Raw genomic sequence first — 25,952 nt, forward strand, 5'->3', positions numbered from 1 at the left:
CGTATTCCAATTCTCCCTCAACCAGCACCGGGGCAGGAGGCTCAACCGGAGGAACCACAGGCACCACATACCTCCGCAACAACGAGCGATGGAACACATTATGAATAGCAAATGATGCTGGGAGGTCCAGACGAAATGACACAGGGCCAAGGACTTCCAGAATCTTATAAGGACCGATAAACCGAGGCTTGAACTTAGGAGAGGAGACCTTCATAGGAACGAAGCGAGAAGACAACCACACCAAGTCCCCAACGCGAAGTCGGGGACCCACACAGCGACGGCGGTTGGCAAAGAGCTGAGCCTTCTCTTGAGACAGCTTCAAATTGTCCACCACATGATTCCAAATCTGATACAACCTATCAACCACAACATCCACTCCAGGACAGTCAGAAGGCTCCACCTGACCCGAGGAAAAACGAGGATGAAACCCCGAATTACAAAAGAAAGGAGAAACCAAAGTAGCAGAACTAGCCCGATTATTAAGGGCAAACTCGGCCAACGGCAAAAAAGTAACCCAGTCGTCCTGATCAGCAGAAACAAAACATCTTAAATAAGTCTCCAAGGTCTGATTAGTTCGCTCGGTTTGGCCATTCGTCTGAGGATGGATGGCCGACGAAAAAGACAAATCAATGCCCAACTTAGCACAAAAGGTCCGCCAAAATCTAGACACAAACTGGGATCCTCTGTCAGAAACAACGTTCTCAGGAATCCCGTGCAAACGAACCACATTTTGAAAAAACAGTGGAACCAACTCGGAGGAGGAAGGCAACTTAGGCAAGGGCACCAAATGGACCATCTTAGAAAAACGATCACACACCACCCAGATGACAGACATTCTCTGAGAGACAGGGAGATCTGAAATAAAATCCATGGAAATGTGCGTCCAAGGCCTCTTCGGGACAGGCAAAGGTAACAGCAAACCACTGGCTCGAGAACAGCAAGGCTTAGCCCGAGCACAAATTCCACAAGACTGCACAAAGGAACGCACATCCCGCGACAAGGAAGGCCACCAAAAAAGACCTGGCCACCAAGTCTCTGGTACCAAATATTCCAGGATGGCCCGCCAACACCGAAGAATGAACCTCGGAGATGTGTTGTGAAATTGGATTCTGGGCTCCCCCGGTGGCCACTTGTGGAATTGAACTTGTGTGCATCATCCCCTCTGTTCACCTGCTCCTATCAGGATGTGGGAGTCGCTATATAACCTTGCTCCTCTGTCAGTTTCTTGCCGGTCAACAATGTAATCAGAAGCCTTCTGTGCTTGTTCCTGCTACTAGACAACTCCCAGCTAAGTTGGACTTTTGTCCTTGTGTGTTTTTGCATTTGGTTCCTGTTCACAGCTGCTGTTTCGTTACTGTGTCTGGAAAGCTCTTGTGATCGGAAATTGCCACTCTGGTGTTATGAGTTAATGCTAGAGTCTTAAAGGAATTTCTGGATGGTGTTTTGATAGGGTTTTCTGCTGGCCATGAAAGTGTCCTTTCTGTCTTCCTGCTATCTAGAAAGCGGACCTCGATTTTGCTAAACCTATTTTCATACTACGTTTGTCATTTCATCTAAAATCACCGCCAATATATGTGGGGGCCTCTGTCTGCCTTTTGGGAAAATTTCTCTAGAGGTGAGCCAGGACTGTCTTTTCCTCTGCTAGGATAAGGTAGTTCTCCGGCTGGCGCTGGGCATCTAGGGTTAAAAAACGTAGGCATGCTACCCGGCCACTTCTAGTTGTGCGGCAGGTTTAGTTCATGGTCAGTATAGTTTCCATCTTCCAAGAGCTAGTTCTCATATATGCTGGGCTATGTTCTCTCGCCATTGAGAATCATGACAGTTTGACCGGCCCAAAAAAGGGTTAAATTACTGGCTGAGAAAGGAGAGAAAAAAGAAGTCTGCTACAATTTTTTTTTTTTTTTTCCTCTAGTTCTGAGTGTGCTCTTAATTGAATCACTTGCTAGTCTGCCTATACTGCAGCCTTCATCTCTTTCTCTCCTTCTAATCCTTGAATGGCTCTGTGTTCACCTGTTTCAAATGGATCTTCAGAGTGTAGCTACAGGTTTGAATAATCTCGCCACAAAGGTACAAAATTTGCAAGATTTTGTTGTTCATGCACCTATGTCTGAGCCTAGAATTCCTTTGCCTGAATTCTTCTCGGGGAATAGATCTCACTTTCAAAATTTTAAAAATAATTGCAAATTGTTTTTGTCCCTGAAGTCTCGCTCTGCCGGAGACCCTGCACAGCAGGTCAGGATTGTAATTTCCTTGCTCCGGGGCGACCCTCAAGACTGGGCTTTTGCATTGGCACCAGGGGATCCTGCGTTGCTCAATGTGGATGCGTTTTTTCTGGCCTTGGGGTTGCTTTATGAGGAACCTCATTTGGAGCTTCAGGCGGAAAAGGCCTTGATGTCCTTGTCTCAGGGGCAAGATGAAGCTGAAATATACTGCCAAAAATTCCGCAAATGGTCTGTGCTTACTCAGTGGAATGAGTGCGCCCTGGCGGCGATTTTCAGAGAAGGTCTCTCTGATGCCATTAAGGATGTTATGGTGGGGTTCCCTGTGCCTGCGAGTCTGAATGAGTCCATGACGATGGCTATTCAGATCGATAGGCGTCTGCGGGAGCGCAAACCTGTGCACCATTTGGCGGTGTCTACTGAGAAAACGCCAGAAAATATGCAATGTGATAGAATTCTGTCCAGAAGCGAGCGGCAGAATTTTAGACGAAAAAATGGGTTGTGCTTCTATTGTGGTGATTCAACTCATGTTATATCAGCATGCTTTAAGCGTACTAAGAAGCCTGACAAGTCTGTTTCAATTAGCACTTTACAGTCTAAGTTTATTCTATCTGTGACCCTGATTTGTTCTTTGTCATCTATTACCGCGGACGCCTATGTCGACTCTGGCGCTGCTTTGAGTCTTATGGATTGGTCCTTTGCCAAACGCTGTGGGTATGATTTGGAGCCACTGGAGGCTCCGATACCTCTGAAAGGGATTGACTCCACCCCATTGGCTAGTAATAAACCACAATACTGGACACAAGTGACTATGCGTGTTAATCCGGATCACCAGGAGGTTATTCGCTTTCTGGTGCTGTATAATCTACATGATGTTTTGGTGCTGGGATTGCCATGGCTGCAATCTCATAACCCAGTCCTCGACTGGAGAGCTATGTCTGTGTTAAGCTGGGGATGTAAAGGAACTCATGGGGACGTACCTTTGGTTTCCATTTCATCATCTATTCCCTCTGAGATTCCTGAATTCTTGTCTGACTTTCGTGACGTTTTTGAAGAACCCAAGGTTGGTTCACTACCTCCGCACCGGGAGTGCGATTGTGCCATAGACTTGATTCCGGGTAGTAAATACCACAAGGGTCGTTTATTTAATCTGTCTGTGCCTGAACACGCTGCTATGCGAGAATATATAAAGGAGTCCTTGGAAAAGGGACATATTCGTCCTTCGTCATCTCCCTTAGGAGCCGGTTTTTTCTTTGTGTCTAAGAAAGACGGCTCTTTGAGGCCGTGTATTGATTATCGACTTTTGAATAAAATCACGGTTAAATATCAATATCCGTTACCACTGCTTACTGATTTGTTTGCTCGTATAAAGGGGGCCAAGTGGTTCTCTAAGATTGATCTCCGTGGGGCGTATAATTTGGTGCGAATCAAGCAGGGGGATGAGTGGAAAACCGCATTTAATACGCCCGAGGGCCATTTTGAGTATTTGGTGATGCCTTTTGGTCTTTCAAATGCCCCTTCAGTCTTCCAGTCCTTTATGCATGACATTTTCCGCGATTATTTGGATAAATTTATGATTGTGTATCTGGATGATATTCTGATTTTTTCGGATGACTGGGACTCTCATGTCCAGCAGGTCAGGAGGGTTTTTCAGGTTTTGCGGTCTAATTCCTTGTGTGTGAAGGGTTCTAAGTGTGTTTTTGGGGTTCAAAAGATTTCTTTCTTGGGATACATTTTTTCCCCCTCTTCCATCGAGATGGATCCTGTCAAGGTTCAGGCTATTGGTGATTGGACGCAACCCTCTTCTCTTAAGAGTCTTCAGAAATTTTTGGGCTTTGCTAACTTTTATCGTCGATTTTATTGCTGGTTTTTCTGATGTTGTAAAACCATTGACTGATTTGACTAAGAAGGGTGCTGATGTTGCTGATTGGTCCCCTGATGCTGTGGAGGCCTTTCGGGAGCTCAAGCGCCGCTTTTCTTCCGCCCCAGTGTTGCGTCAGCCTGATGTTGCTCTTCCTTTTCAGGTTGAGGTCGACGCTTCTGAAATCGGAGCTGGGGCGGTGTTGTCGCAGAGAAGTTCCGACTGCTCCGTGATGAGACCTTGTGCTTTTTTTTCCCGTAAATTTTCGCCCGCCGAGCGGAATTATGATATTGGGAATCGGGAGCTTTTGGCCATGAAGTGGGCTTTTGAGGAGTGGCGTCACTGGCTTGAGGGGGCCAGACATCAGGTGGTGGTATTGACTGACCACAAAAATTTAATTTACCTTGAGTCTGCCAGGCGCCTGAATCCTAGACAGGCGCGCTGGTCGTTGTTTTTCTCTCGGTTTAATTTTGTGGTGTCGTACCTACCGGGTTCTAAGAATGTTAAGGCGGATGCCCTTTCTAGGAGTTTTGAGCCTGACTCCCCTGGTAATTCTGAGCCCACAGGTATCCTTAAAGATGGAGTGATATTGTCTGCCGTTTCTCCAGACCTGCGGCGGGCCTTGCAGGAGTTTCAGGCGGATAGACCTGATCGTTGCCCACCTGGTAGACTGTTTGTTCCGGATGATTGGACCAGTAGAGTCATCTCTGAGGTTCATTCTTCTGCGTTGGCAGGTCATCCTGGAATCTTTGGTACCAGGGATTTGGTGGCAAGGTCCTTCTGGTGGCCTTCCCTGTCACGAGATGTGCGAGGCTTTGTGCAGTCTTGTGACGTTTGTGCTCGGGCCAAGCCTTGTTGTTCTCGGGCTAGTGGATTGTTGTTGCCCTTGCCTATCCCGAAGAGGCCTTGGACGCACATCTCGATGGATTTTATTTCGGATCCGCCTGTTTCTCAGAAGATGTCTGTCATCTGGGTGGTGTGTGACCGTTTCTCTAGGATGGTCCATCTGGTTCCCTTGCCTAAGTTGCCTTCTTCTTCCGAGTTGGTTCCTCTGTTTTTTCAAAATGTTGTTCGTTTGCATGGTATTCCTGAGAATATCGTTTCTGACAGAGGGACCCAATTCGTGTCTAGATTTTGGCGGGCATTCTGTGCTAGGATGGGCATAGATTTGTCTTTTTCGTCTGCTTTCCATCCTCAGACTAATGGCCAGACCGAGCGGACTAATCAGACCTTGGAGACATATTTGAGGTGTTTTGTGTCTGCGGATCAGGATGATTGGGTTGCTTTTTTGCCTTTGGCGGAGTTCGCCCTCAATAATCGGGCCAGCTCTGCCACCTTGGTGTCCCCGTTTTTCTGTAATTTGGGGTTTCATCCTCGATTTTCCTCCGGTCAAGTGGAATCTTCGGATTGTCCTGGAGTGGATGCTGTGGTGGAGAGGTTGCATCAGATTTGGGGGCAGGTGGTGGACAATTTGAAGTTGTCCCAGGAGAAGACTCAGCTTTTTGCCAACCGCCGTCGTCGTGTTGGTCCTCGGCTTTGTGTTGGGGACTTGGTGTGGTTGTCTTCTCGTTTTGTCCCTATGAGGGTTTCTTCTCCTAAGTTTAAGCCTCGGTTCATCGGCCCGTACAAGATATTGGAGATTCTTAACCCTGTGTCCTTCCGTTTGGACCTCCCTGCATCCTTTTCGATTCATAATGTTTTTCATCGGTCATTGTTGCGCAGGTATGAGGTACCGGTTGTGCCTTCCGTTGAGCCTCCTGCTCCGGTGTTGGTTGAGGGTGAGTTGGAGTACGTTGTGGAAAAGATCTTAGACTCTCGTGTTTCCAGACGGAGACTCCAGTATCTGGTCAAATGGAAGGGATACGGTCAGGAGGATAATTCTTGGGTCACTGCCTCTGATGTTCATGCCTCCGATCTTGTCCGTGCCTTTCATAGGGCTCATCCTGATCGCCCTGGTGGTTCTGGTGAGGGTTCGGTGCCCCCTCCTTGAGGGGGGGGTACTGTTGTGAAATTGGATTCTGGGCTCCCCCGGTGGCCACTTGTGGAATTGAACTTGTGTGCATCATCCCCTCTGTTCACCTGCTCCTATCAGGATGTGGGAGTCGCTATATAACCTTGCTCCTCTGTCAGTTTCTTGCCGGTCAACAATGTAATCAGAAGCCTTCTGTGCTTGTTCCTGCTACTAGACAACTCCCAGCTAAGTTGGACTTTTGTCCTTGTGTGTTTTTGCATTTGGTTCCTGTTCACAGCTGCTGTTTCGTTACTGTGTCTGGAAAGCTCTTGTGATCGGAAATTGCCACTCTGGTGTTATGAGTTAATGCTAGAGTCTTAAAGGAATTTCTGGATGGTGTTTTGATAGGGTTTTCTGCTGACCATGAAAGTGTCCTTTCTGTCTTCCTGCTATCTAGAAAGCGGACCTCGATTTTGCTAAACCTATTTTCATACTACGTTTGTCATTTCATCTAAAATCACCGCCAATATATGTGGGGGCCTCTGTCTGCCTTTTGGGAAAATTTCTCTAGAGGTGAGCCAGGACTGTCTTTTCCTCTGCTAGGATTAGGTAGTTCTCCGGCTGGCGCTGGGCATCTAGGGTTAAAAAACGTAGGCATGCTACCCGGCCACTTCTAGTTGTGCGGCAGGTTTAGTTCATGGTCAGTATAGTTTCCATCTTCCAAGAGCTAGTTCTCATATATGCTGGGCTATGTTCTCTCGCCATTGAGAATCATGACAGAGATGACTCTGTTGGTCCATCTATCCGGGACAAACAGTCTCTCCAGTGGACAGCGATCAGGTCTATCCGCCTGAAACTCTTGCAGCACACGTCGCAAATCTGGGGAGATGGCAGACAAAATCACCCCTTCTCTAAGAATACCAGCCGGCTCTGAATCTCCAGGAGAGTCAGGCACAAAACTCCTAGAAAGAGCATCAGCCTTCACATTCTTTGAACCAGGCAGGTACGAAACCACGAAATCAAAACGAGAGAAAAACAACGACCAACGAGCCTGTCTGGGATTCAGCCGCTTGGCCGACTCGAGATAGATCAAATTCTTGTGATCAGTCAAGACCACCACACGATGCTTAGCTCCCTCGAGCCAATGTCGCCACTCCTCAAATGCCCACTTCATAGCCAACAACTCCCGATTACCGACATCATAATTCCGCTCGGCAGGCGAAAACTTTCTTGAAAAGAAAGCACATGGCTTCATCACAGAGTCATCGGAGCTTCTCTGCGACAAAACAGCCCCCGCTCCAATCTCGGAAGCATCAACCTCCACCTGGAAGGGAAGTGAGACATCTGGCTGACATAAGACCGGAGCCGAAGAAAACCGGCGCTTCAGCTCCCGAAAGGCCTCCACAGCCGCAGAGGACCAATTAGTCACATCAGAACCTTTCTTGGTCAAATCCGTCAAAGGCTTAACAACACCAGAAAAATTAGCTATGAAGCGACGGTAAAAATTAGCAAAACCCAAGAACTTCTGAAGACTCTTAACCGATGTAGGCTGCGTCCAGTCATGAATAGCCTGAACCTTGACTGGGTCCATCTCAATAGTAGAAGGAGAAAAAATGAAACCCAAAAAAGAAATCTTCTGGACTCCAAAAAGACATTTTGAGCCCTTCACAAATAAAGCATTGTCACGCAGGACCTGAAAGACCATCCTGACCTGCTTAACATGAGACTCCCAATCATCCGAAAAAAACAGAATATCATCCAGATACACAATCATAAACGTATCCAGATATTCACGGAAGATGTCGTGCATAAAGGACTGAAAGACTGAAGGAGCATTAGAAAGTCCAAAAGGCATCACCAGGTACTCAAAATGGCCTTCAGGCGTATTAAATGCAGTTTTCCATTCATCACCCTGTTTTATACGCACAAGGTTATACGCACCACGAAGATCTATCTTGGTGAACCAACTAGACCCCCTAATGCGACCAAACAAATCAGTTAACAATGGCAAAGGATACTGAAATTTGACCGTGATTTTATTCAAAAGGCGATAATCAATACAAGATCTCAGGGAACCATCCTTCTTAGCCACAAAAAAGAATCCCGCACCAAGAGGGGAAGAGGACGGGCGAATATGTCCCTTCTCCAAAGACTCCTTTATATAACTCCGCATGGCAGCATGCTCCGGCACAGATAAATTGAAAAGTCGTCCCTTAGGAAACTTACTACCAGGAATCAAATTTATAGCACAATCACAGTCCCTATGAGGAGGTAGAGAATTGAGTTTGGGCTCCTCAAATACATCCTGGTAGTCTGACAAAAACGTAGGGACTTCAGAAGGAGTGGACGAAGCAATTGACACCACAGGAGCGTCACCATGAATTCCCTGACAACCCCAACTTGACACAGACATAGCTTTCCAATCCAGGACTGGATTATGAGTCTGCAACCATGGTAGACCCAACACGACAACATCATGCAAATTATGCAATACAAGAAAGCGAATCACCTCCTGATGAACAGGAGTCATGCACATGGTCACTTGTGTCCAGTACTGAGGTCTATTCGTGGCCAATGGCGTAGAGTCAATTCCCCTTAGTGGAATAGGGAATTTTAAAGGCTCCAAATCAAAACCACAGCGCCTGGCAAATGACCAATCCATCAGACTCAGGGCAGCACCTGAATCTACAAAGGCATTAACCGGGTAAGATGACAGGGAACAAATCAGGGTAACAGACAAAATGAACTTAGGCTGTAAAGCACCAATGGTGACAGATTTATCAACCTTTTTTTGCGCTTAGAGCATGCTGAGATAACATGAGCTGAGTCACCACAGTAAAAGCACAACCCATTTTGCCGTCTATAATTTTGCCGTTCACTTCTGGTCAGAATTCTGTCACATTGCATAGATTCAGGTGTCTGTTCAGAAGACACCGCCAAATGGTGCACAGGTTTGCGCTCCCGCAACCGCCGATCAATCTGAATGGCCAGAGTCATTGACTCATTCAGACCTGCAGGCGTAGGGAACCCCACCATGACATTCTTAATGGCTTCAGAAAGACCTTCTCTGAAATTTGCAGCCAGGGCACACTCATTCCACTGAGTAAGCACCGACCATTTCCGAAATTTCTGGCAGTACACCTCTGCTTCATCTTGCCCCTGCGAGAGGGCCAATAACGCTTTTTCAGCCTGGTTCTCAAGATTAGGTTCCTCATAGAGCAATCCAAGGGCCAGAAAAAACGCATCCACACTGAGCAATGCAGGATCCCCTGGCGCCAATGCGAAGGCCCAATCTTGAGGGTCACCACGCAAAAAGGAAATAATAATCCTAACTTGCTGAACGGCATCACACAGAGGAACGAGGTTTCAAAGAAAGAAACAACTTACAATTGTTTTTAAAATTCAGGAACCTAGATCTATCTCCAGAAAACAACTCCGGAATAGGTATCCTAGGCTCAGACATAGGACTGTGAACAACAAAATCCTGAATACTTTGAACTCTAGCAGCAAGATGATCCAGACTGGAAGCCAAGCTCTGGACATCCATGTCAGCAGCTGAACTCAGAGCCACACCAAGATTAAGAGGAGGAGAGAAGCTAGCCACAGCAGCTAGACACACGGCAACAACAAGAAAAAAAAAAAAAAATTCTCAAGGCTTCTTTTCTCCTGCTTCTGCCATGCAATTAACACTTTGCGGGCCGGCTGTACTGTTATGATCCCTAGTGGCTGAGGATCACAAATAGATAAGCAAGTGATTAAACTAAGGACGAGCTCTAGGGAGATGGTAACTGGACTGATCGCAAATCTGAACCTATCCAAAACAACTAGAGGTAGCCGGTGAACGTGCCTAAAAAATTCCTAGACGTCTCGAGCCAGCCTGAGGAACTAGCTACCCCTAAAGAGAAAGAAAGACCTCGCTTGCCTCCAGAGAAATAATCCCCAAAGATATAGAAGCCCCCAACAAATATTAACGGTGAAGTAAGAAGAAGGCACATACATAGGGATGAAATCAGATTCAGCAAAAGAGGCCCACTAGTACTAGAAAGCAGAAAATAGAGCAGGGGTCTATGCGATCAATAAAAAACCCTTACAAAATATCCATCCTGAGATTTCAAGAACCCACACACCAACTAACGGTGTGTGGGGAGAAACTCAGCCCACTAGAGCAACCAGCAAGCGAGGGAATTACATTTTAGCAAGCTGGAACAGAAAACATGATAAACACTGCTGATCAAAAAATGAGCAAACAAAACTTAGCTTATCCTGGATGGACTGGGAGCAAGGTAGTCAGAAGGAATCTGAGTAGCACTGATTACATTGACAGCCGGCAACAAGTGAAAGAAAAACAGAGCTATATAGGAACCTCCCAGAGGATAACGAACCAGCTGATAGCCAGAGACCAGCAGGATAACAAACAAAGCCACCAGGGGGAGCCCAAAGCAAAAGTCACACAATACCACCAGTGACCACAAGAGGGAGCCTGAACACAGAGTTCACAACACATGCCCAGGCCTTGTAGGGCGATCATACAGGTACGTGGATGCCACACACACTACTGAGCATCATGTCCTTGTCTTGAGACATTTCCACTGAAGTTGGATCAGCCTGTAACTTCATTTTCCACATCATTCCAACTCCAGACCTCCGTGGGATATTAGTTGTGGTTTACATTGATAATTTTTAGGTTTTATTGTTCTCAACACATTCCACTATGTAATGAATAAAGATTTACAACTGGAATATTTCATTCAGTGATATCTAGGATGTGGGATTTTAGTGTTCCCTTTGTTTTTTTGAGCAATATATATATATATATATATATATATATATATATATATATATATATATATATATATATATATATATATATGTCAGTGACACACATATTATTATTGTTATTCATTTATATAGCACCATTAATTCCATGGTGCTGTACATGAGAAAGGGGTTACATACAGAGTTATAGATATCGTTTACAGTAAACAAGTTTACAGTGACAGACTGGTACAGAGGGGAGAGGACCCTGTCCTTGCAGACTTACATTCTATGGGATAGTGGGGAAGAGGCAGAAGGTAAGGGGCGAGGCGGCGGCTCTGGCAATGGCGAGGCGGCGGCTCTGGCGAGGCGGCGGCTCTGGCGATGGCAAGGCGGCAGAATGGTTATTGCAGGCTGTAGGCTTTCTTGAAGAGATGGGTTTTCAGGTTCCGTCTGAAGGATCCGAGGGTGGTGGATAATCGGACGTGTTGAGGCATGGATATCCAGAGGATGGGGGATATTCAGGAGAAATCTTGGAGGCGGTTGGGTGAGGTACGAATAAGTGTGGTGGAGAGTAGGAGGTCTGGGGAGGATCGGAGATTACGTGAGGGAAGGTATTGGGAGATTAGTTCAGAGATATAGGGAGGGGACAGGTTGTGGATGGCTTTGTAGATCAGTGTTAGTATTTTGAACTGGATTCGTTGGGGGATTGGGAGCCAGTGGAGGGATTTGCAGAGGGGAGAAGCAGGGGAGTAGCGAGGAGAGAGATGGATTAGCCGGGCAGTAGAGTTGAGGACAGACTGGAGTGGTGCAAGAGAGTTAGCGGGGAGGCCGCAAAGGAGGGTATTGCAGTAATCAAGGTGGGAGATGATGAAGGCATGCACAAGAGTTTTGGTAGATTGTGGGCTGAAGAAGGAACGGATTCTGGCAATACATTTGAGTTGGAGGCGACAGAAGGTGGCAAGAGTTTGGACGTGCGGTTTGAAGGACAGGGCAGAGTCGAGAGTTACCCCGAGGCAGCGGATTTCAGGTGCGGGAGAGAACGTGATGCCGTTTACCATAATAGACAGATCAGGTAGGGGGGATACGCGAGCTGATGGAAAGATGATGAGTTCGGTTTTGTCTACATTGAATTTTAGGAAGCGAGAGATGAAGAAGGAGGATATGGCTGACAGACACTCCGGGATTTTGGACAGAAGAGAGGTGACATCTGGGTCAGAGAGGTAGATCTGAGTGTCGTCCGCATACAGGTGGTACTGGAAGATATGGGACTTTGAGTTGTCCTAGGCCAAGGGTATATATGGAAAAAAGTAGGGGCCCCAGGACAGAGCCTTGAGGGACTCCAACAGAGAGAGGGCTGGATGAGGAGGTAGTGTGGGAGTGGGAGACGCTAAATGTGCGGTCGGAAAGGTATGAGGAGATCCAGGACAGGGCAAGGCCTTTGATGCCAATTGAAGAAAGAATCTGTAGCAGTAGGCAGTGATCGACTGTGTCGAAAGCAGAGGACAGGTCAAGAAGGAGGAGGAAGGAGAACTGTCTGTTAGCTTTGGCTGTGAGTCATTAGTAATTTTTGTCAGGGCAGTTTCGGTGGAGTGGTGGGGGTGGAAGCCAGCCATATATATATCTTTATATTTCATAGAGAGTTAGATAGCAGAATAGCCGATAATTAATTTGTCGGCTTCTGTAAAATCATTGCAGAAGCCGGCAGGAGACATGGATTACATACAGTAATCCATTGCAGTTAGATTTATAGTTGTCAGTGTCTAATACTGTTAGTAGTTTGTGTGTGTCAAATTTGGGACCTGTATGTATTTAATAAAATAATTTTTTCACTAAAAAAAATGGAATTGGCTCTCGCGCAATTGTCTGCACCAGAGAGGGAAAGCCAGTGACTGAGGGCAGATATTAATAGCCTAGAGAGGGACCATGTTTATTACCCCCCTGGCTAAAAACATCTGCCCCGAGCCACCCCAGAAAAGGCACATCTGTAAAGGTACCGTCACACTCAGCAACTTTGCAAAGAGAACGACAACGATCCGTGACGTTGCAGCGTCCTGGATAGCGATCTCGTTGTGTTTGACACGCAGCAGCGATCTGGATCCCGCTGTGCCATCGCTGGTCGGAGCTAGAAGTCCAGAACTTTATTTCGTCGCCAGGTCGGCGTGTATCGTCATGTTTGACATCAAAAGCAACGACGCCAGCAACGAGCATCAACCAGCGAGAACGAGAAGTGAGTCGCCGTTATGTCACTGGATCGCTCCTGCATCGTTCTGGAGTTGCTGTGTTTGACATCTCTACAGCGACCTAAACAGCGACGCTCCAGTGATCTAGTTTAGGTCGGCTCGTTGTCTATATCGCCACAGCGTCGCTGAGTGTGACGGTACCTTAAGATACGCCTATTCTGGCACTTAGCAACTCTCTTCCCACTGCCCTGTAGCGGTGGCATGTGGGGTAATAAGGGGTTAATATCACCTTGCTATTGTAAGGTGACATTAAGCCGCCTTAGTAATGAAAAGGTGTCAATAACAAATATCCATTACTAATCCTAAAGTTTGTAAAGGGTTAAATAAACACACACACAGGCAGAATAAAGTGTTTTAATGAAATAAAACACTAAACACCGTTTAACCATTTTATTCTTACTGGTAATCCATGAAAAAATGATTTTATTAAATACATACAGATCCCAAATTTTACACACACACTACTAACAGTATTAGTCACTGACATCTATAATTCTAACGGTTCTGCAATGGTTTACTGTATGTAGTTCATGTCTCCTATCCTGTTGGCTTCTGCAACAATTTTGCAGAAGTCGACAAATGAATTATCGGCTATTCTGCTATCTATCTGTCTATGAAATATAAAGATATATATATATGTGTGTTTTACGGACATATATATATGCCGTATATATATATATATATATATATATATATATATATATATATATATATATACACCTATACTATGTGTATATATCTATTCTATCCTAACCTATTCTATACTGTACGCGGCATCTGCCGGCTTGTAACCAATCTATCATCTATCTAATATCTATCTATCATCTATTATCTATCTATCTATACATATATCTATCTATTATCTATCATCTATCTAATATCTATCATCTATTATCTATCTATTATGTATCATCTATCATCTATCTGTCTATTATCGATCTATCATCTATCTATCTATTATCTATCATCTATCTATCATCTATCTAATATCTATCATCTATCTATTATCTATCTATTATCTATCATCTATCTATCATCTATCTATTATCTATCATCTATCTATCATCTATCTAATATCTATCATCTATCTATCATCTATCTATTATCTATCATCTATCTATCATTTATCTATTATCTATCATCTATCTATTATCTATCATCTATCATCTGTCTATTACCTATCTATCATCTATCTATTTATCTATCTATCATCTATCTATTATCTATCATCTATCTAATATCTATCTATTATCTATCTATACATATATCTATCTATTATCGATCATCTATCTAATATCTATCTATTATCTATCATCTATCTATCATCTATTATCTATCTATTATTTATCATCTATTATCTATCTGTCTATTATCGATCTATCATCTATCTATCTATTATCTATCTATTATCTATCATCTATCTATCATCTATCTAATATCTATCTATCATCTATCTATCTATCTATCTATCTATCTATCTATCTATCTATCTATCTATCTATCATGTATTATCTATCTATCATCTATCTATCTATCTATCTATCTATCATGTATTATCTATCTATCATCTATCTATTATCTATCTATCTATCTATCTATCTATCTATCTATCTATCTATCTATCATCTATCTAATATCTATCTATCATCTATCTATCTATCATGTATTATCTATCTATCATCTATCTATCTATCTATCTATCTATCTATCATGTATTATCTATATTTCATCTATCTATACATCTATCTATTATCTATCTATTATCTATCTTCTATCTATCTTCTATCTATCATCTATCTATTATCTATCTATTTATCTATCTATCTATCTATCTATCTATCTATCTATCTATCTATCTATCTATCTATCTATCTATCTATCATACATACATATATGTTTTGAAGATTATTTGGTTTTTAAATGATGTGTACAGTTGTATTTTACAAAGCGATTTTAACATGAGCTTTTTCATAGAGAGAACTGCTGGATGTAAAACCTCATGTTAAAATCGCTTTGCATACTAATTGCATACACATCTCATACGAATGTTCCATGGAAAAATCACACGGAAATCGCATGACACTTGCATAGCACTCATCCGTTTTTTCAGTCTGGATATCAGGCCGGTTTTTTTCTCGCAAATGGGTATGAGCCCTTAGGCTGGGGTGCAATGCGAGAACCTCGCACAAGTCTCGCATCAATACCCGGCACTATAGAAATACATGTATCTGCACACTCCGGTCCTGAGTGCCGGCGGCAGTGCCAGGTATTGATGTGAGACTCGTGCGAGTTTCTCACGTTGCACTCGCAAGTGTGACCCCGGCATTATACTAATTGTGAGGCGGTGATCACAATAATATCAGTGTGGAGATCAATCAGTGCTTCCATCATTCTGTGAAGAGACAGGTGTGAATCCGGTGGCCCTTACCTAAGGGTGATGCCAGGACATGTCGTACATGCATTTCTCCTGGAAAGCCTGAGGAATATGGGGCGCCCAAGACATTGCTCAGAAGAACAGCAGTCTGTGATTAAAGAGTTGAATTGAGAGGTTAAAACGTATACAGAAGTGCAGACAATGATCGGCGGTTCAGTTACAATGATCACCAATGCTTTATAATGGAAACCAAACCAGAGAGACGAGGAAGAAAGCGGAAGAATACTATTCTAATGGATGAAAGAATGACCAGAATGGGAAAGGCTCTGCCAGTGATCGGCTCCAGGATGATCACAGTCTCACGTTACCAATGATCGGCTCCAGGATGATCACAGTCTCATGTTACCAATGATCTGCTCCAGGATGATCACAGTCTCATGTTACCAATGATCGGCTCCAGGATGATCACAGTCTCACGTTACCAATGATCGGCTCCAGGATGATCACACACAGTCTCACGTTACCAATGATCGGCTCCAGGATGATCACAGTCTCATGTTACCAATGATCGGCTCCAGGATGATCACAGTCTCACGTTACCAATGATCGGCTCCAGGATGATCACACACAGTCTCACGTTACCAATGATCGGCTCCAGGATGATCACAGTCACACGTCACCAATGATCGGCTCCAGGATGATCACACACAGTCTCACGTTACCAATGATCGGCTCCAGGATGATCACAGTCTCACGTTACCAATGATCGGCTCCAGGATGATCACAGTCTCACGTTACCAATGATCGGCTCCAGGATGATCACAGACAGTCTCACATTACCAATGATCGGCTCCAGGATGATCACACACAGTCTCATGTTACCAATCATCAGCTCCAGGATGATCACACACAGTCTCATGTTACCAATCATCGGCTCCAGGATGATCACACACAGTCTCACGTTACCAATGATCGGCTCCAGGATGATCACAGTCTCATGTTGCCAATGATCGTCTCCAGGATGATCACAGAGTCTCACGTTACCAATGATCGGCTCCAGGATGATCACAGACAATCTCACGTTACCAATGATCGGCTCCAGGATGATCACAGACAGTCTCACATTACCAATGATCGGCTCCAGGATGATCACAGTCTCACGTTACCAATGATCGGCTCCAGGATGATCACAGACAGTCTCACGTTACCAATGATCGGCTCCAGGATGATCACAGTCTCACGTTACCAATGATCGGCTCCAGGATGATCACAGACAGTCTCACGTTACCAATGATCGGCTCCAGGATGATCACAGTCTCACGTTACCAATGATCGGCTCCAGGATGATCACAGACAGTCTCACATTACCAATGATCGGCTCCAGGATGATCACACACAGTCTCATGTTACCAATCATCAGCTCCAGGATGATCACACACAGTCTCATGTTACCAATCATCGGCTCCAGGATGATCACACACAGTCTCACGTTACCAATGATCGGCTCCAGGATGATCACAGTCTCATGTTGCCAATGATCGTCTCCAGGATGATCACAGAGTCTCACGTTACCAATGATCGGCTCCAGGATGATCACAGACAATCTCACGTTACCAATGATCGGCTCCAGGATGATCACAGACAGTCTCACATTACCAATGATCGGCTCCAGGATGATCACAGTCTCATGTTGCCAATGATCGTCTCCAGGATGATCACAGAGTCTCATGTTACCAATGATCGGCTCCAGGATGATCACAGACAGTCTCACGTTACCAATGATTGGCTCCAGGATGATCACACACAGTCTCATGTTACCAATGATCGGCTCCAGGATGATCACACACAGTCTCACGTTACCAATGATCGGCTGCAGGATGATCACAGACAGTCTCATGTCATGAGTGATCGGTTCCAGGATGATCACAGTCTCACGTTACCAATGATCGGCTCCAGGATGATCACAGACAGTCTCACGTTACCAATGATCGGCTCCAGGATGATCACACACAGTCTCACATTACCAGTGATCAGTTCCAGGATGTTCACACACAGTCTCATGTTACCAATGATCGGCTCCAGGATGATCAGTCTCACGTTACCAATGATCGGCTCCAGGATGATCACAGTCTCATGTTACCAATCATCGGCTCCAGGATGATCACAGACAGTCTCACGTTACCAATGATCGGCTCCAGGATGATCACAGACAGTCTCACGTTACCAGTGATCGGCTCCAGGATGATCACAGTCTCACATTACCAATGATCGGCTCCAGGATGATCACAGTCTCCAGTTACCCATGATCGGCTCCAGGATGATCACAGTCTCATGTTACCAATGATCGGCTCCAGGATGATCACAGTCTCACATTACCAATGATCGGCTCCAGGATGATCACAGACAGTCTCACGTTACCAGTGATCGGCTCCAGGATGATCACACACAGTCTCACGTTACCAATGATCGGCTCCAGGATGATCACAGTCTCACGTTACCAATGATCGGCTCCAGGATGATCACACACAGTCTCATGTTACCAATGATCGGCTCCAGGATGATCACAGACAGTCTCACGTTACCAATGATCGGCTCCAGGATGATCACAGACAGTCTCACGTTACCAATGATCGGCTCCAGGATGATCACACACAGTCTCATGTTACCAATGATCGGCTCCAGGATGATCACAGTCTCACATTACCAATGATCGGCTCCAGGATGATCACACACAGTCTCACGTTACCAGTGATCGGCTCCAGGATGATCACAGACAGTCTCACGTTACCAGTGATCGGCTCCAGGATGATCACACACAGTCTCACGTTACCAATGATCGGCTCCAGGATGATCACACACAGTCTCACGTTACCAGTGATCGGCTCCAGGATGATCACAGACAGTCTCATGTTACCAATGATCGGCTCCAGGATGATCACACACAGTCTCACGTTACCAGTGATCGGCTCCAGGATGATCACACACAGTCTCACGTTACCAATGATCGGCTCCAGGATGATCACACACAGTCTCACGTTACCAGTGATCGGCTCCAGGATGATCACAGACAGTCTCATGTTACCAATGATCGGCTCCAGGATGATCACAGTCTCACATTACCAATGATCGGCTCCAGGATGATCACAGACAGTCTCACGTTACCAGTGATCGGCTCCAGGATGATCACAGACAGTCTCACGTTACCAATGATCGGCTCCAGGATGATCACAGTCTCATGTTACCAATGATCGGCTCCAGGATGATCACAGACAGTCTCATGTTACCAATGATCGGCTCCAGGAGGATCACAGACAGTCTCATGTTACCAATGATCGGCTCCAGGATGATCACAGTCTCACATTACCAATGATCGGCTCCAGGATGATCACAGACAGTCTCACGTTACCAATGATCGGCTCCAGGATGATCACAGTCTCATGTTACCAATGATCGGCTCCAGGATGATCACAGTCTCATGTTACCAATGATCGGCTCCAGGAGGATCACTGACAGTCTCAAGACACCTGTGAGGACTGTGACAGAAGACGCCTGTGTGACGCTAATCTCTTACCATGAAGTCCCCACAAAGTCCCACTGTTATAAAAAGACATGTAGTGAAGCGGATACAATGTGCTAAAAAACACATCAACTGGAGTATATAGAAATGGAGAAACATTTTGTGGATCAATGAAAATTGTTCTTTTTGGGTCCAAGGGCCGCAGACAGTTTGTCAGATGACCCCCAAACTCTGCATTCGAACTACAGTACCCTCTGCGCACAGTGAAGCCTGGTGGTGAAGCATCATGATATGGGCAGGTTTCTCTTACTATGGTACCGGCCTATTTACCGCACACCAGGGATCATGGACCAGTTTGCAGATATGTATATTATAGTGTACAGATACTGTATATAATAACTATAAAACATCACACAGGAGGTATTATAGAGTGCAGGTGTATAATAAGCATATAATGTCATTCCTAGGTATTATACATCTGGTTATTACACTTCTCTGTCATATAACGGTTCACAGTTTAGTTTTGGTTTCACTTAGTGTTTGTGGTTTGCTATCAGCCTCCTATTCAGAATTTCCTGTCCTTCCTTCTACCGGAACTCGTCCGCATGATGATGGCGTTGAAGTTCAGTGCTGTGTTTCTCCTGCTGCTGAGCATCTTCTGGTGCCGGGGTGAGTGATGGAGTGAAACTGGGAAATGGGAAAGAGCGGGGACCAAGCCAGGGTAAAGGAGAGGAGAAGCGCAGGGACTGAACACGTGAGAGAGGAAGAAGACAGACCATGCCCAGGTGAGAGAGGGGATGAGTGGAGACCGAGCAGGGGTTGATAGGGGGAGAGCGGGAAACAAACGTGGAAAGGGTGAGGGTGGGACCGAGCCTGCGAGAGAAAGGGGAAGAGAAGGAAACTAGCCTGGGGAATAGTGGGGGTCGAACCCAAAGGAAAAATGAGAAGAGCGGGGACCAAGCCTTGTGCAGTGACAAGAATAATGAGGACCAAGTCTGGGGGAAAGAAGAGAAGACCGGGGACCAAGCTTTGGGCATTGACAAGAATAATGAGGACCAAGTCCGGGGGAAAGAAGAGAAGAGCAGGAACCAAGCCTTGGGCAGTGACAAGAATAATGGGGACCAAGTCTGGGGGATAGAAGAGAAGAGCAGGGACCAAGCCGTGGGCAGTGACAAGAATAATGAGGACCAAGTCTGGGAGAAAGAAGAGAAGAGCGGGGACCAAGCCTTGGGCAGTGACAAGAATAATGAGGACCAAGTCTGGGGGATAGAAGAGAAGAGCAGGGACCAAGCCGTGGGCAGTGACAAGAATAATGAGGACCAAGTCTGGGAGAAAGAAGAGAAGAGCGGGGACCAAGCTTTGGGCATTGACAAGAATAATGAGGACCAAGTCTGGGGGAAAGAAGAGAAGACCGGGGACCAAGCTTTGGGCAGTGACAAGAATAATGAGGACCAAGTCCGGGGGAAAGAAGAGAAGAGCAGGAACCAAGCCTTGGGCAGTGACAAGAATAATGGGGACCAAGTCTGGGGGAAAGAAGAGAAGAGTGGGGACCAAGCCTTGGGCAGTGACAAGAATAATGAGGACCAAGTCTGGGAGAAAGAAGAGAAGAGCGGGGACCAAGCCTTGGGCAGTGACAAGAATAATGAGGACCAAGTCTGGGGGATAGAAGAGAAGAGCAGGGACCAAGCCGTGGGCAGTGACAAGAATAATGAGGACCAAGTCTGGGAGAAAGAAGAGAAGAGCGGGGACCAAGCTTTGGGCATTGACAAGAATAATGAGGACCAAGTCCGGCGGAAAGAAGAGAAGAGCAGGTACCAAGTACAGGGGAAAGTGAAAGAGTAAAAACCAAGCCTATTGGACAGGAGGGAATAGCAGGAACCCAGCTCGGTAGGAGGGGAAGAGAGGAGACCGACCCCGATGGAGAGAGGGTAACAGTGTGACAGAACAGGAGAGAGAGGTGAAGAGTGGGGACCAAGCCGGGGGGAGCAAGGTGATGAGAGTTGACCAAACTCAGGGGAAATCATTTTCAAAATTTCTTGCTCTAGAGCTCAACCACATGATCCTGGGGATGAAGTTCAGGGAAGAGAGAGGAAAAGTGTAGACTTGATCCTGATGGAAATAGCGGAAAAACAAGGACCAAGCCTTGGTCACTGAGTGAAAGATGGGGACCAAGCACAGACTACAGAATAAAAGAGCAGGGACCGAGCCCAGGGTAGAGGGGAAAAGCAGCAACCGAGCCCAGTGGAGAGAGTGGAAGAGCGGGGACCAAGACTGATGGAGAGAGAGGGGAAGAGCAGAATGTAACTCAGGATTTGCACAGGATCAGTATTGTATGTACACAGTGACTGCACCAGCAGAATAGTGAGTGCAGCTCTGGGGTATAATACAGGATGTAACTCAGGACCAGTAATGTAATGTATGTACACAGTGACTGCACCAGCAGAATAGTGAGTGCAGCTCTGGAGTATAATACAGGATGTAACTCAGGATCAGTAATGTAATGTATGTGCACAGTGACTGCACCAGCAGAATAGTGAGTGCAGCTCTGGAGTATAATACAGGATGTAACTCAGGATCAGTAATGTATGTACACAGTGACTGCACCAGCAGAATAGTGAGTGCAGCTCTGGGGTATAATACAGGATGTAACTCAGGATCAGTAACATAATGTATGTACACAGTGACTGCACCAGCAGAATAGTGAGTGCAGCTCTGGGGTATAATACAGGATGTAACTCAGGATCAGTAATGTAATGTATGTACACAGTGACTGCACCAGCAGAATAGTGAGTGCAGCTCTGGGGTATAATACAGGATGTAACTCAGGATCAGTAATGTAATGTATGTACACAGTGACTGCACCAGCAGAATAGTGAGTGCAGCTCTGGAGTATAATACAGGATGTAACTCATGATCAGTAATGTAATGTATGTACACAGTGACTGCACCAGCAGAATAGTGAGTGTGCAGCTCTGGGGTATAATACAGGATGTAACTCAGGATCAGTAATGTATGTACACAGTGACTGCACCAGCAGAATAGTGAGTGCAGCTCTGGAGTATAATACAGGAGGTAACTCAGGATCAGTAATGTAATGTATGTACACAGTGACTGCACCAGCAGAATAGTGAGTGCAGCTCTGGAGTATAATACAGGATGTAACTCAGGATCAGTAATGTAATGTATGTACACAGTGACTGCACCAGCAGAATAGTGAGTGCAGCTCTGGGGTATAATACAGGATGTAACTCAGGATCAGTAATGTAATATATGTACACAGTGACTGCACCAGCAGAATAGTGAGTGTGCAGCTCTGGGGTATAATACAGGATGTAACTCAGGATCAGTAATGTAATGTATGTACACAGTGACTGCACCAGCAGAATAGTGAGTGCAGCTCTGGGGTATAATACAGGATGTAACTCAGGATCAGTAATGTAATATATGTACACAGTGACTGCACCAGCAGAATAGTGAGTGTGCAGCTCTGGGGTATAATACAGGATGTAACTCAGGATCAGTAATGTAATGTATGTACACAGTGACTGCACCAGCAGAATAGTGAGTGCAGCTCTGGGGTATAATACAGGATGTAACTCAGGATCAGTAATGTAATGTATGTACACAGTGACTGCACCAGCAGAATAGTGAGTGCAGCTCTGGAGTATAATACAGGATGTAACTCCGGGTCAGTAATGTAATGTATGTACACAGTGACTGCACCAGCAGAATAGTGAGTGCAGCTCTGGGGTATAATACAGGATGTAACTCAGGATCAGTAATGTAATGTATGTACACAGTGACTGCACCAGCAGAATAGTGAGTGCAGCTCTGGAGTATAATACAGGATGTAACTCCGGGTCAGTAATGTAATGTATGTACACAGTGACTGCACCAGCAGAATAGTGAGTGCAGCTCTGGGGTATAATACAGGATGTAACTCAGGATCAGTAATGTAATATATGTACACAATGACTGCACCAGCAGAATAGTGAGTGTGCAGCTCTGGGGTATAATACAGGATGTAACTCAGGATCAGTAATGTAATGTATGTACACAGTGACTGCACCAGCAGAATAGTGAGTGCAGCTCTGGGGTATAATACAGGATGTAACTCAGGATCAGTAATGTAATGTATGTACACAGTGACTGCACCAGCAGAATAGTGAGTGCAGCTCTGGAGTATAATACAGGATGTAACTCAGGATCAGTAATGTAATGTATGTACACAGTGACTGCACCAGCAGAATAGTGAGTGCAGCTCTGGAGTATAATACAGGATGTAACTCCGGGTCAGTAATGTAATGTATGTACACAGTGACTGCACCAGCAGAATAGTGAGTGCAGCTCTGGGGTATAATACAGGATGTAACTCAGGATCAGTAATGTAATGTATGTACACAGTGACTGCACCAGCAGAATAGTGAGTGCAGCTCTGGGGTATAATACAGGATGTAACTCAGGATCAGTAATGTAATGTATGTACACAGTGACTGCACCAGCAGAATAGTGAGTGCAGCTCTGGGGTATAATACAGGATGTAACTCAGGATCAGTAATGTAATGTATGTACACAGTGACTGCACCAGCATAATAGTGAGTGCAGCTCTGGAGTATAATACAGGAGGTAACTCAGGATCAGTAATGTAATGTATGTACACAGTGACTGCACCGGCAGAATAGTGAGTGCAGCTCTGGAGTATAATACAGGATGTAACTCAGGATCAGTAATGTAATGTATGCACACAGTAACTCCACAAGCAGAACAGTGAGTGCAGCTCTGGAGTATAATACAGGAGGTAACTCAGGATCAGTAATGTAATGTATGTACACAATGACTGCACCAGCAAAATAGTGAGTGCAGCTCTGGGGTATAATACAGGATGTAACTCAGGATCAGTAATGTAATGTATGTACACGGTGACTCCACGAGCAGAATAGTGAGTGCAGCTCTGGAGTATAATACAGGAGATAACTCAGGATCAGTAATGTATGTACACAGTGACTGCACCAGCAGAATAGTGAGTGCAGCTCTGGAGTATAATACGGGATGTAACTCAGGATCAGTAATGTACAGTATGTACACAGTGACTGCACCAGAAGAATAGTGAGTGCAGCTCTGGAGTATAATACAGGATGTAACTCAGGATCAGTAATGTATGTACACAGTGACTGCACTAGCAAAATAGTGAGTGCAGCTCTGGGGTATAATACAGGATGTAACTCAGGATCAGTAATGTAATGTATGTACACGGTGACTCCACGAGCAGAATAGTGAGTGCAGCTCTGGAGTATAATACAGGAGATAACTCAGGATCAGTAATGTATGTACACAGTGACTGCATCAGCAAAACAGTGAGTGCAGCTCTGGAGTATAATACAGGATGTAACTCAGGATCAGTAATGTAATGTATGTACACAGTGACTGCACCAGCAGAACAGTGAGTTCAGCTCTGGAGTATAATACAGGATGCAACTCAGGATCAGTAATGTACAGTATGTACACAGTGACTGCACCAGCAGAATAGTGAGTGCAGCTCTGGGGTATAATACAGGATGTAACTCAGGATCAGTAATGTAATGTATGTACACAGTGACTGCACCAGCAGAATAGTGAGTGCAGCTCTGGAGTATAATACAGGCTTAGCTCGGGATCTGTAGTGTCAGACACGTACAGTCTGGGCTCATTGTCATGACTGCTGCCGCTGCGCCCGCCCTGCCTCCCAATACTTACTGCTCTGTTCCCGCACCGCGGCATCCAACTGGTCGGGGGTCTCGGCGTGTCTCTCCTATCATGTCGGTCTCACGTCCGGCGGTGAATCTGCATATGCGCCTTAGGCCATGCGCTCTGTCGGCTCTTTAGCTTGCAGCATCTGACCCGGAACTATTGCTGTTCCTATCAGATGATGTCACTGGGTATATCAGGCCGCCCTCCCTTAGTGGAGGCGCCTGATTATTTTCTGTGTACCTGCTTAGTATGCTCACGCTTAGGCCTTCTCTGCATATATTCCCGTCCTTTTTTGTTACCATATCCATGCTGCAGTTTCCCGCAGTCTCAGGTTCGCTCACCCCGGGGAGGGTCTACTCTTGGAAGTTCGCCTCTCCTAGGTGTCACACTCATCGACGGTCGCTCGTCACTTTTTCTTTCAGGTCATATTGAGGTGTCTGTCACGATTCATGGGGAGGATATCTTTATCTTCCCTGCTGCTCACACCAATTTGTCATGAATTGGGGTTGTTTGGTTGCCCCTGGTTCTTTCTGAAGGGGATTTATATATATATCCCACTTCCCAGGTCCGGTTTGGAACTTGCAGCTCTCTGGTGCCCCCCTTACCCTCAGGTCAGACCGGGTACTGCACCTAAGATGATTAGTCGCCAGAAAGGCTGCCTTGCTTTATACTGGCTATTGGGCACACTGCAGCGAGGGCGGTATAACTACTCCCACTTAGGCGAGAACAATAATTATCAACTCCGCCAGTCGCTACAAAGCCTCCCAAATGCACAGGACAAATCCGCTGCCACCAGCTCCGATTTCTTACTTAGTAACAGGTCCGGAGCCAACCCAGATTAGTAGCGTAATTCACTTCAGAGGACGTGACAGTACATTATAGAGCAAGGAGAGACAAAGTTAGTAATTTTTTATATTTTATTCCAAAAAAAGTAGGCAGTGTTAACAGAAGTATAAAAAGGTGTTATAAAAGTAGACAAGTCGTATGTACAGTACAATTACAAATAAAATGGGATTAAAGTTGAAAAAACACTTACATTTCGTTCATATCATCTCATCTCATGGCAGACCACGTGCTGTGGGGGATGGGCATATATCCCAGTGCATCTCAGACGTGACTCTCAGCTCATTCCTTGGACAAAGGACACTGGAAGACTGCTGCTTCACTCACTTATTTCCCAGCCTAAAACCAAGGCACTGCCGCTGTGGTGACCTCACTCAGAAGCTGAATCCTCCCCTTTCTTAGAGCTGGGACAAACCATTTTTATACACAACTCGCTGTAAGAACCTCGTATATGAACGACAT

The 25,952-nt window shown here is 45.4% G+C and overlaps 1 protein-coding gene across 3 annotated transcripts in view; it reads left to right on the plus strand.

The window, feature by feature from the left end:
* The first annotated feature begins 19,520 nt into the window (after positions 1–19,520).
* Positions 19,521–25,952, plus strand: part of LOC143817877 (uncharacterized) — a 35,230-nt gene continuing 28,798 nt past the window's right edge. For 2 of the 3 annotated variants that reach the window (XM_077299346.1, XM_077299344.1), the window contains exon 1: positions 19,584–19,705. In XM_077299346.1, coding sequence (XP_077155461.1) covers positions 19,615–19,705 — 91 coding nt within the window. In that variant the 5' untranslated portion in view covers positions 19,584–19,614. Of the gene's footprint in view, positions 19,706–25,952 lie in introns of all 3 variants that reach the window. The other variant, XM_077299345.1, reaches the window with a different exon arrangement.

The sequence above is a fragment of the Ranitomeya variabilis genome, chromosome 3, assembly GCF_051348905.1.
Source record: "Ranitomeya variabilis isolate aRanVar5 chromosome 3, aRanVar5.hap1, whole genome shotgun sequence".
Classification (NCBI taxonomy): domain Eukaryota; kingdom Metazoa; phylum Chordata; class Amphibia; order Anura; family Dendrobatidae; genus Ranitomeya; species Ranitomeya variabilis.